The 11462-nt window shown below is 34.5% G+C and overlaps 1 protein-coding gene across 2 annotated transcripts; it reads left to right on the forward strand.

The window, feature by feature from the left end:
- Nucleotides 1-4623: 4623 nt before the first annotated feature.
- LOC132163394 (probable serine/threonine-protein kinase PBL16) lies at nt 4624-9150 on the forward strand. Of its 2 annotated transcripts, none has more exons than XM_059573675.1 (6): nt 4624-5096; nt 6278-6585; nt 6697-6832; nt 7690-7826; nt 8109-8232; nt 8471-9150. In XM_059573675.1, the coding sequence occupies exons 1-6, from the start codon at nt 5033-5035 to the stop codon at nt 8875-8877; spliced, it is 1176 nt and encodes a 391-aa protein (XP_059429658.1). In that variant the 5' UTR covers nt 4624-5032; the 3' UTR covers nt 8878-9150. The 2 variants fall into 2 exon arrangements, with proteins under 2 accessions (XP_059429658.1, XP_059429659.1); XM_059573676.1 differs by having other exon boundaries at nt 6278-6417.
- The last annotated feature ends 2312 nt before the right edge of the window (nt 9151-11462 follow it).

Here is an 11462-nt window from a genome sequence, read left to right on the forward strand (position 1 = left end):
CATTCTAAGGCTTCCAAGCTGCAAGAGCACTGACATACCTTCTTGAGCACTCCATGATGAGGACAACCAACCTCCAGCCTTCCCCCGTTCTCTCTGTATCTCTCTCTCACTCGTCTTTTCTTGTACCTTGACCTATACAGTAATATTATGCCTAAGGTAGACTTACGGCCAAGGACTACCTTTATGAAGCTACATCATGGTTACAATGAATACTATAAAGAGAAATGCATGTGACCTTCATTATGCTTAAGATCTTTCAGGCTCCTTTTCCTTGGAAACAGCATTAGTTGACTAAGATACTTATAAAAAATAAAATGACTAAGATAACTGCATTAGCCATGTTTTTTAGATCTTTCAGTCTCCTTTTCCTCTAAACAAAATTAAATAACTGCACTACCTCATCAGCTGCTTGAGTTCATGTCTCAATTTAATGCAAATCTTAAAAGAAAGGGAGAACACAAGGGTCAACACTTCATATATAACCATAAGGATCATCACTACATGTTATACTCTTTATTCTAACTTCTATTTCTTGAAATAAAATGAGACTAAATAACCTTGAAACTAAAATTTAAATCTGGTAGCAAGTGCACTTGTTCTTACTCATGTAAAAGTAGTAATCAGATGCTTTGTGCAAGTAGGCATTTACCAAAATTACCCAAATGAAAATGTTCTGTAGCCCTCTTTAAGAGCCTGCAACCCTAGTTTTAGGTGCCATTAATCTTTTAAGCTATTGAATGTTCTAAACTAAAGATGGATACTTTAGCCTGGCTAGCATTAAGGTAGATGAGATATATCTGGTTTAGTTATAGGATACATCTGTAAGGGTCAATATTTCAAAACTAGCATAATCACATCTAATAAGCAGAGTATTCCTAGTGTTGCCTACAACTGCTTCTCTATGAGTAGTACAATTAAGGAGTTCATAACAAAAATATTCTTTTCTATTCTCTTTGATTATTATATGAATTATTCTTATCTCATACTCTGTACATTTATTATGTCCCAAGACTACAGCTATGTAAGAAAACCAACCTACAAACATCAAGGAATATATATACACAATGATCTGTTGCAAACCTACATACAAGTACTAATTTGATTAAAAAATGCAATATTAGGTTTAGTCAGGAGAATCATTGCTTAGCTAAGCTGCTAAAGCCATCCTAACACATTGCGTAAATTGTGTGTAATCGTTTTGCGTAATCAGAGGTTTATAATCAAGGCCTAAGACTTTCGAAACACGTCTCGAAGTTAAATCTTCACATCATTGAACCTTTCACCATATGAATGCTATATGAACTTGCTTTGTGAATAGGCATCAGATTTCATTCATGGCAATCTATTATTGTGTCTTCATGTATCATAATTTGATTGAAATAAAGCATACATCTAGTTTGCTTTGACAGGCAGTAATTTCAAGTACATGTAACATAAAGATTTAACTATGTTGGGACATTTTAACAGCTGGATTATTTGGTTAAATTCTATTCACCTTCTAGGACTACATTATATGATCAAGTAATTGCTCCTATATTTCAGAAATGTAACAGTTTCAAATGTGCATGTCATGTATTAGTATGGCATTGGAAAGTGATATAGAAAAGGCATAATATTATGTATACCCCAGAGCAAAACAGAGAAGGTTAACTATAGCTTGTATGGGAGCCAACATATATAAGGATGTTGAAAATAGGATGAACATACTAAGGACCCTGATTGTCAAGGTTTTGTTACTTTCTGATCAGAAGCAGATCAATTTTTCCATTATGCAATTTTAGAATTTTATGAATATATTTCAGATTGAAATGTGCTAGCAGATAAAAAAAAAATTAGATGAATCCATAGAAAGAAGTATCATGATTCATATGCTTTCTAGAGAAGCTAAAATATGGTTATTTCAAGGGTTAACTGTGAAGCACCCTGCCCACTCAGTTTTCTTATGTCTAAGGATTTTCAGTGGCAAGATTACAGGCAGAGGATTGTGACCATTTGAAGTCTTTTCTCTTCAAGGAAGTTGGTTCTAAGAGAGGTATATGATTGAAGGCATGGTGCGAGGAAATGAGGATGTTTAAATCTGTGTTGTCTGATACTATAGTCTTAGTTGCATGGCTAGCTTTTAGAAATTCAACTAACGACTTATGGAAAATTATGATAAATGACCATTTGGCCCCAGTTTCAAGCTTGATGATTGTTGAGCACAAATTTAGCATGCTGTGGTCTTTGCAGAGATGGGACCAAATTCTAATCTATGCATTTGAATGAGCAACGGTAGCCATTAGATGCAGGTGGTAACATGTCACCATTGATTTTGCCTGTATGATGTAGGCCCTGTATTGATTAAAAAGTGCTTTGTAATTGAAATCTACATTATAATATTGTATATATGTTTATATCATCATTTAATGTAACATTAGCATTTATAACAGCTATATTAGATTATGATAAGCAATATATACATATATATATATACATAATTTTCTAATTATCTGCACAAATGGTAATTATATCTGCCATTATAGCAAGAAAATACATTGAGTGTGGATGTGGGCCTGCGTATGTAAGAAAGAGAGAGGCAGAGAGAGAAAAAAGGCGGGGTGGTTTCCAAGAAACAAATGGTGGTCTTCGGTCCATGTGAAACAAAACAAGGAGGGGAGACTATACTTGAGTTTGGACCACCTCTTATCACTAACATATTCCCTTTCTCTTAGAATTCTCCCTTTCTTAATTGCTTCTGAAGTCATTTCAGAAGAAAGACATATCTATAAGGTGGGACATTGAACTGCTCTTTCCATTACATTTCCAACTTCTACAACTTCAATTTACTATACAAAAAGCAAGAGAAAGACGAAAAAAACAAAAAATATATTCTTCTCTTCTTCGATAGACATGGTTAAAATGAGTGTTATTAAATAATCTGCCGGCCATGGGACCTAACACCTAAGCAGCCCACCAATAATAAGCAAGCTCATTGCAGTCTAGCTTGCAGACATAGCTAGAGACAGATTTTCATGCATCATGTTAGAAAATGGTCAGTACCTTGACCATAGAGTTGCATTGTCTTTACATGAGTCATATCGTAACTGACATGTGGATCAATATCATCCTTACACTAGGCATGTTTGGATCGAAAGAACAATCTGGATTCAATTTTTTTTTTTGAAGAATAGTTTCAAAAAGCTATTGGGTAGCGCTAGATACTGTATCTCAATTTTTCTTTTTCAACACAAATCACAAAACCACTGAAGAGTACTGATTACTCATTAAGATGTTGACTCTGAGGCTCCATATTTTGTTTCCAGTTAAAAGTTCTGAAAATAATCACATCCTTTCCATCAAATCCAAGCATAAGAAATAGTTTATGCAGATCAGCAGCTGCTTGTAATCAACTTTTCCAGTTTAGAAAACGACACCCAAAAAGAAACCACATCTTGATCTTTTTACATTTAAACATTATCTTTTTACACATCTTTTTCCTTCATTCTCTTCTCCCATATATTTGGTGAAGAGGGATGTTAAATTTGCATTAGACTTGAGGCGTTTTAGCTTCATTAATTGAACCTGTGCAAGATCAAATCTCAATGGTTGCAAGCATTTAACATCAACCTAATACCTGCTTAAAACAGTTTTAGATGAGGACACCATCAAATGATAGCATGATGGTATACTACATCATCATCGTACTCAGGACAGCACGCACTGCACTGCACCGCACGACAATTTAGCATCAAGCACTACTCTGAGTTGACAATTTCTCTGTCCACGATGGTTGGTAGGCCACAATACTTTTAGGAAAAGTTAATATTCAACTGTCTTCATTCTACATTTAGAAAAACAAAAAAACAATTCATTTAGGCAAGTGGAATATAGGTATGAAACAATTCAGTGAACTACTTCATGCATATCTACTTCCCTTTTACTATTGTTTAATCAGATTTTGGGAATTGATTTGAGTTGTTCATTCTAAATTACAAAAAGTAAAACACTTAAATATAGAAACTTCGAAAGGGAAAAAAAAAAAATTAATGATCAACAATATTAATACATTAAAAAAAAAACTCAGTTCTTTATTCAAACTTTAGGTTGGACTCACTTTTAAAAACCGGTTTGCAATGAAACACTTGGTATCATAACATTACTTATTCAAAAATTCCTATAGCAGCTGCAATGTGTCCAGTCCAGGTTGATTTTGCTGTGGTGTGCAATTTTCCTGCAATGTATGAATTAAGGATTTCTTAATTGCAGTTTGAGGGGTCGCAGCCGGGCACCCAATACCAATTGTATACCTGTAATTATTGGCATACAAAAATCCCTTGACTAGAGCATATGATGGCAAGATCACTAAATACAAATATGTGTGGGTTTGTTTTGCTAAGTAGGTCGCTATAATTGTATAAGTTGCTAGGTGGATAATTATATAATTGCCCACTATATTATACCCACTGAGGTGGTACTGCATATACATTTATAATAATCAGAATTTTAAATAAGAACTATTAGTAGGTAAAGTTGTTGGAAGTTTCCTGCAATCTGATATTACTCTGTGACAGTGTGGATATGCGAGGGAAGAAAAAAATATTAAAAAATAAACGATGGCGAAGGCTAAGGAAAAGATGGAGAAGAGTCTTTTGGAGAGTAATGGAAAAAGATTGGTGGGGATCAGGGTGCACCGTATATGCGCACTAAAAAGAAAGCTAACAAACGCACATATTTTGAAACAGAACAAAATCCCCCAACTCTGTGGGCCCATTTTCGCCATAGCCAAGAACATCGCCCACCTCAACACTCACCCCATCATTACCATCAAGAATTCTCTCACACTCTTTCTTGCTTTCATCAACCATTGCACCCACACACACAATTCTTACCAACAATTGTGAAACAGAGTGTTTCTTAAATTGTTTTTTATTTTTTTTATTTTTTTTTTAGTTTGGGGTCTAATACTTCTTTCTGAAAGAGTGAAATAACTTTGCTTTTGGTGATGGGTGGTTGGTGAGGAGGTGGGTCTTGGGCTGTTTCTGAGTTTGGTGTGATGGGGAATTGCTGGTGTAGGTGGGAACCCTCGGTTTACAGAGTCTCATCCAATGCAAAGTCAGGTTGGTTTTCGAGGAAGTTTTGTTTTTGTACTGGTTCGATTGATTTTCTGAAATTGGGTTTTGTGTTATACATGATTCCAGAGATGGGGTTTCTGTTTTCTCTCTTTCTTTCACTGAAATTAGTTGTGGTTACAGTTCTACTTTGATTTGAATGATAACACCGTTTTCCTCTGTTTGCTTTTGTTCTGTGTCTTTGAATCTCTTGTATGAGTAACGATTTACGTATATTCTTTCCCTTAGCTGATCTATGCTCTCTCATGAAATCTGGGGTGAGGGTTACATATTCAAGAGTGTTCTGTTTGCCAAATTAGAAAAGAAAAAAAAAAAAAAAAAAAAAATCTTCCCTTCATGCTCTGTTTTGGCCTTTTCCTTTCTGTTTGTCGGTTCTTTTCCCTGGTTCTCGAGTTGGTGAATCCGTTGAAATTTAGAAAGATTTTCTATTTAGAATCGTGTATTTTAATATGCTATTCATTGGAAATTAGTAGGAGGACTAAAAAGAAAAATGAAGATGATATAACTTTTTCACCTCTACTTTTTTCCTTCTTTATTGGCCTTTCTCGCATCTACTTTATCCTACTTATAAAGGTAATTTTTTTTTTTTTTTCTTATGTGGGAAGTGGATACATCACACTTTACTTAACAAAGAAAACCGGACACATCTCACTGTAGCATACTGACTCATTTTATCTTTATAACGGTAATGAGTTGCAAAATATATTTTTATCGCTCAACAGTCAAAATCCCTCCCCCCCTTTTCGTTTTAAAAATTGAATATTTTGTTTTCATATCTACAGAGGATCGCGTAGAGATCATTAGTGATTTCATTGAGTTCGTTTTGTTCTGGTAGCTTACCAATAAGCTGAGTAGGCTTGAAACTGTATACTCTTTTCGTATTGTTGTCAAAATGGAATTTTTTTTTTCCCCTCGTAACATTCTCTCGTAGGATGTTTTTGTTTCTTCACATCAGGTTTGAATATCCTTCCGTGTTGGATATTAAAAGTTGCTCATAAAAATGACGTTATTTACCTGCAAATATTTCACCAAGTATACTGTTGCAGTGAAGTGAGAACTTTTATCTTCTTTAAATTCTTTCTTCTTCTTTCAGCCTTTGTCATGAAAGTAAATAAGAAATGAAATTTATACCTCGATATGTGATATAATGCTGTCCTCTTGCTTTTTAGAGTCTCCAAAATACGAGAGCCAATTAGTGAAACAAAGGAACGATGAAAGTAAGCTACCATCAAACCCTGAAGAAGTAGAAGATTTCCGTCGTGATTCAGCTGCAAATCCATTGATTGCATTCACCTTCAATGAGCTAAAGGTAATCACTGGAAATTTTAGGCCAGATGGAGTGTTGGGCGGAGGAGGATTTGGAAGGGTTTATAAAGGGTTTATTGCTGAGGATCTAAGAAAGGGGCTTCCTCCCTTATCTGTAGCTGTTAAGGTTCATGATGGTGATGACAGTTATCAAGGCCACAGAGAATGGCTGGTAACGTTTACGTTGTTCAAACTTATGGTGCTATTTGTATCTTCTCTTTTTCATGTATATGGAACCTTAAAAACTTGTATCAGATTGATTAACTGCTTTGTGGGTTTCTAGGCAGAAGTCATGTTTTTGGGGCAGCTTTCTCATCCAAATTTGGTAAAATTGATTGGATATTGCTGTGAAGATGAGCAGCGGGTACTAATATATGAGTATATGCCTCGGGGTAGTGTGGAGAACAATCTTTTTTCAAGTAAGCATTTCCTGTTGCTTCTCACCTCCCTTTTCATGCACTTTTCCTTCTCAATGTTGTTTTCTGAAAGATTAGTGTTAGGGCAATCACATTGTAGGATTCTGGTATCCATCTTAAGATGTTGGTTTAACATGTGTTAGGGATGCATCTCTATGTAAAGCAGTTAGAGGAAAGAGTAACTTGATAAAGATGCTACAACTAGGTCTAGTAGCCTTAAATCCGACTTTATTTGATGGAGAGGAGGTGCTAAAATTTATGTGAAATTTGGCCAAAACTCCCTGAATTTTCAGACGATTTCAATTTTACCCATTGGTTTCTAAATGTGAATTGTTAGATTTGAAAACCCAATGAGTGAATTGATATTGCGAGAAAACGTAAAAAGTTTTGACCAATTTTCCTAAAATTTAATGAGTTTCTATCTATGCATAGTTTGAGGTGATCCCTAGAAATAACGACCCCTAGTGACTGCTGAAAGGGTATTTTAAAGGCCTAAGCCTGATTTCTCTTATGTACCAGAAGGGAGAAAAACTGAAAGTGGGAGGTTATTTTAAGAAAAAAAACCATTAGTTCTTAACTTGTTTTTAGATATAACTATCTAGTTTCAAGGTTTGGTTGTGGATGTGGCAAGCCTACTGTTTAATTTTCTCCAAGGTGTTTGAAGGACTCGGTCTAATTTATATTCAGTATTAGAGGCAAAAAACTAGTGTGGGAGTTTTTATCAGACAATGTATATAATTTATGAACTCTTTTTTAGTAAGTTAAAATTTCTGAATTTGTTTTTGTTTGTTGGAGGCTTGGGCAGGACAACTCTTTAGTTTTCTATGACACAATGGAACATAATTCCTCCTTTGTTGCAGGAGTATTGCTGCCTTTGCCGTGGTCCATTAGAATGAAAATTGCATTTGGTGCTGCAAAAGGACTTGCCTTTCTCCATGAAGCTGAGAAACCTGTCATCTATCGTGATTTTAAGACTTCTAATATTCTGCTAGACTCGGTTAGTATATGAAGTGGATATCAGTTTCAGATTCCTCTCTTTTTCTATCAGAAAAAAGATACAGAAACCTATTTTTCTATGAGAAATGCTTTAAGAATGAAATCACCAAGGAATATGTAGCAAGTTCTATATCCAGAAAATAAGTTCTAATAGACTAAAAGTCAAACTTTTAAATTAATGTTTCTCCTGCATATTGAAGTCAGCATAACATGGATGAGGTTATAGTCAAATCATCAGCTTTAACTTAAAACTGTGGATTTTATATGCATGTTTTACAAACAGGACTACAATGCAAAGCTCTCTGACTTTGGCCTTGCAAAAGATGGACCAGTGGGAGACAAGTCTCATGTTTCTACTCGCATAATGGGAACGTACGGGTATGCTGCTCCCGAGTATATTATGACAGGTAAAGTATTTTTCTGATAATTTACAGCAAAGAAATTGTAAATTTGATAATTTAATTAATATTCTTAACACATTAAGCATCATTCTGCGTTTGGGGGTTTCTGGAGAACACAATGAAAGTTTATGTCAATACACAACACAACATGTGATGAATTAGGCCATTAAAAACCATTTTAGAGTCGGTTTTCCTTTGAAATTAATTCCAAACCGACATCATAAGCATGTTTTGTTCTGTGCAGGCCATCTAACTCCTAGGAGTGATGTTTACAGCTATGGTGTTGTTCTTCTTGAACTTCTTACAGGAAGAAAATCCTTAGACAAGTCACGACCAGCCCGAGAGCAGAACCTGACAGATTGGGCTCTCCCGTTGCTTAAGGAGAAGAAAAAATTGATGAATATCATTGATCCAAGGCTGGAAGGAGACTATCCTGTTAAAGGAGTTCACAAGGCAGCCATGCTGGCTTATCATTGCCTAAACAGGAATCCAAAGGCAAGGCCTTTAATGCGAGATATAGTGGACTCCTTGGAACCTCTACAGGCCCCTACTGATCAGGAGGTTTCAACTGAACAAACTACTTTAACTGTAATTAGTGAGGTTCCGGATGCAGAGTCAAAAAGAAAGGAAGATGCAGAGAGTAGTAGCTGACATGGTCCTGGGTTTTCTTTATTGAGCTTCTTCTCCAGTTTAAAGGGAGAGTTTTTGCATTAGGAAGCTTTTCTTTTTCTTTCTTTTTTTTTGGGGGGGATTTTTTTGGCTAAAACATGTTTGTCATAGTTGCTTGGAATTGGATCATTTTAACACTAGGTAAACAGGTGTGTATGATTGTATAGTATCAGCTTGCAACAGGATTTTCTGGCTGTAGCTCCTTATAATTTTGAGGCCTAAAGCAATATATGTAAGCAAGTCTTTTTTTTTTAATTAATATATATAAGTAAATATTAATTAAATTTGAAAATCGCATACTAAATAAGTCGAAGCATTGAGTCGGAGCTTTAGACGATAGCCTAATTTGCCGAGTGAAAGAGCCGGCAACGCTTTCACCATTTGCACATCCAATATGAAACCTAACCTTTTGGATCATCACAAACAACCTCAATTTTCTCAAATTTCATAATTGAATAATGGCATCATCTTATGATACCTACTCACAATCTCCTTTTTGACTCTTGGTTTTAAGATAAGGTTACTCGCATTGGTTTGATTTGTTTAATTGTTTGTGTCAAACTGTCATTGCGCGGGTAATTGAGGGTGTTATGTGTAGTTTCACTTCCTCTCTTTCTTTCCTCTTTTGGTTGTTCTTGTAAATAAAGCAAAGAAACAATATGGGGTTGATTTGACACTCAGGAATCCATGAGCTAGCTAGGAAGTTGGTAAATCCTTGTTGGAAACCATTTTTGGGGAGGTTAATTATCATTTTAATCATATATATATTATATAATTCAGTTTTTTTTTTTTTTTCTTTATATATTTTATCTAAAAAGTTTTGTGTATTTTACAAAGTGTTGTATAAAGAAAACACAAAACATGAGATGTGATAGCCAAACATTGCCTCCACCAACCCACTTGAACATCGGACGAATAGATACAATTATCATAAAAGGTTTAAATTAATAAGAAATAATACTTTAATTATTTAATTAATGCATTAACAAAACTAAGTGGACCACAAAAATTAATGGTAATCAAAATTTGGTAATGGTACGTGACATATCGTTTTCCGCTTCACATGCTCAAAAGGTCAAGTTCTTACTTAGGATGATCACGTACAGATCGATGATGGAGTTTTGTATGATTTCTTGTTTGTCGCAACTGGAAAAATAAAAATAAAAAATTGAAGTCTGGGACTTCTAGCCCTTGCCCCCCTACTTTAATTATTCATGTTATCAGTAGTTTTTAAAACTTTATTATATATATATATATATTAGCACTAGTACTATAGAATTATATATAAATTGTTAATTTGATTCCCTAGCTCCCTGGTTAAGCACACAACAAATTAATTAATTAATAGACAAACTTTTTTTTTTTTTTTTTTTTAGAAAAACATAACATTTCATTCAATAATACCACCAGTATAACGCTCTTACATCACAGAACAAAGCTCTGAAGCAATCATAGCATAAAGCTACAAGATTACCAGGTTTAATACAAAATTCGAGATCAATCCACTAACTCATGACTAAAATCAGATTTAGTACTAGATCTTTGACGGACAGACTCAACCAAATGCATAGATTGCAATTATTCCTCGACCCTGAGAGCAGAAAGACTCTCATGCCGAAACTCTTCCTCCTCGACCCGAAGGCCAGGATAATGATTACATCCATAACCCAAAGGTCTAGATCAAAACTAATTAACCCGAAGGCGACATATATCGAGTGAGAGAGGAAACAAAATAAACTGTTTGTGATGTTGAGTAAGAAACAAAATTTGTTCTTTTTTAATTTCTTTGTTAATTCGTATTATTTTAGGGCTAGCTTGTCAGTAGTCACTAGTCAGTACGATTACCTAAACTTGACCCTAATCTTTTAATCTTTCTAAACATGCTTCAATTGCAATAACTTATAATTTTGGTAAATTCTTTTTCATTGGATGCTAAAACACAATTTCTTGCAGAGGGTGTGTGATCATATATTTCTTACACCCGTCCAAATATTTTCCACCCATTTTATTATTATTATTATTATTATTTTACATTTATGCTTTTTAAGTAACACTACCTTTAATCTTAGAGCTCGTATTTGAAACTTTCTCATAGAAAAGAATTACATAAATTTATCTGGCTTTCTCATCAATCTTATACATCTTTGCTTGTTTTTCTGAGTAAATTTTAACATCTCAACAACAAAAACAAAGAGTATGAAAATGAAACTTTTAGTACATAATAATATGTTATGATCTTAAGGTTCAATATAGTGCACCGCTTCAGAATCTTTAACGTTCTTTTATAGGAATCACCTTCATAATCAAACATCGTCCACTTCAAAACTAAAACTCTGACGATTGTAGGCTATTATGTGATTTGATTTGGCAAAAAATAAACTAGAAGAAGTTTATGATTTGTTTATGCACAATAATAGTGATGATAAACTTATTTCAAAATTAAGGAATAATGCCTCTCTACGTGTTTGGGAAAAACAAAGCCTTTTAGATTACATTGGCTAGGGGTTAGCTAAGGTTTTCACGATCTGCTACAATTTCTTTCGAACAAGATTAAGTTCATTTGACCG

The sequence above is a fragment of the Corylus avellana genome, chromosome ca10 (genome assembly GCF_901000735.1).
Source record: "Corylus avellana chromosome ca10, CavTom2PMs-1.0".
NCBI lineage: Eukaryota > Viridiplantae > Streptophyta > Magnoliopsida > Fagales > Betulaceae > Corylus > Corylus avellana.

Excerpts from the sequence above, each read along its gene's own strand:
- LOC132163394 (XM_059573675.1), top strand. The coding sequence starts at position 5,033 with ATGGGGAATTGCTGGTGTAGGTGGGAACCCTCGGTTTACAGAGTCTCA. Across the intron at positions 5,097-6,277 it reads CTCATCCAATGCAAAGTCAG|AGTCTCCAAAATACGAGAGC; the intron begins GTTGGTTTTCGA and ends CTTGCTTTTTAG. Across the intron at positions 7,827-8,108 it reads CTAATATTCTGCTAGACTCG|GACTACAATGCAAAGCTCTC; the intron begins GTTAGTATATGA and ends TTTTACAAACAG.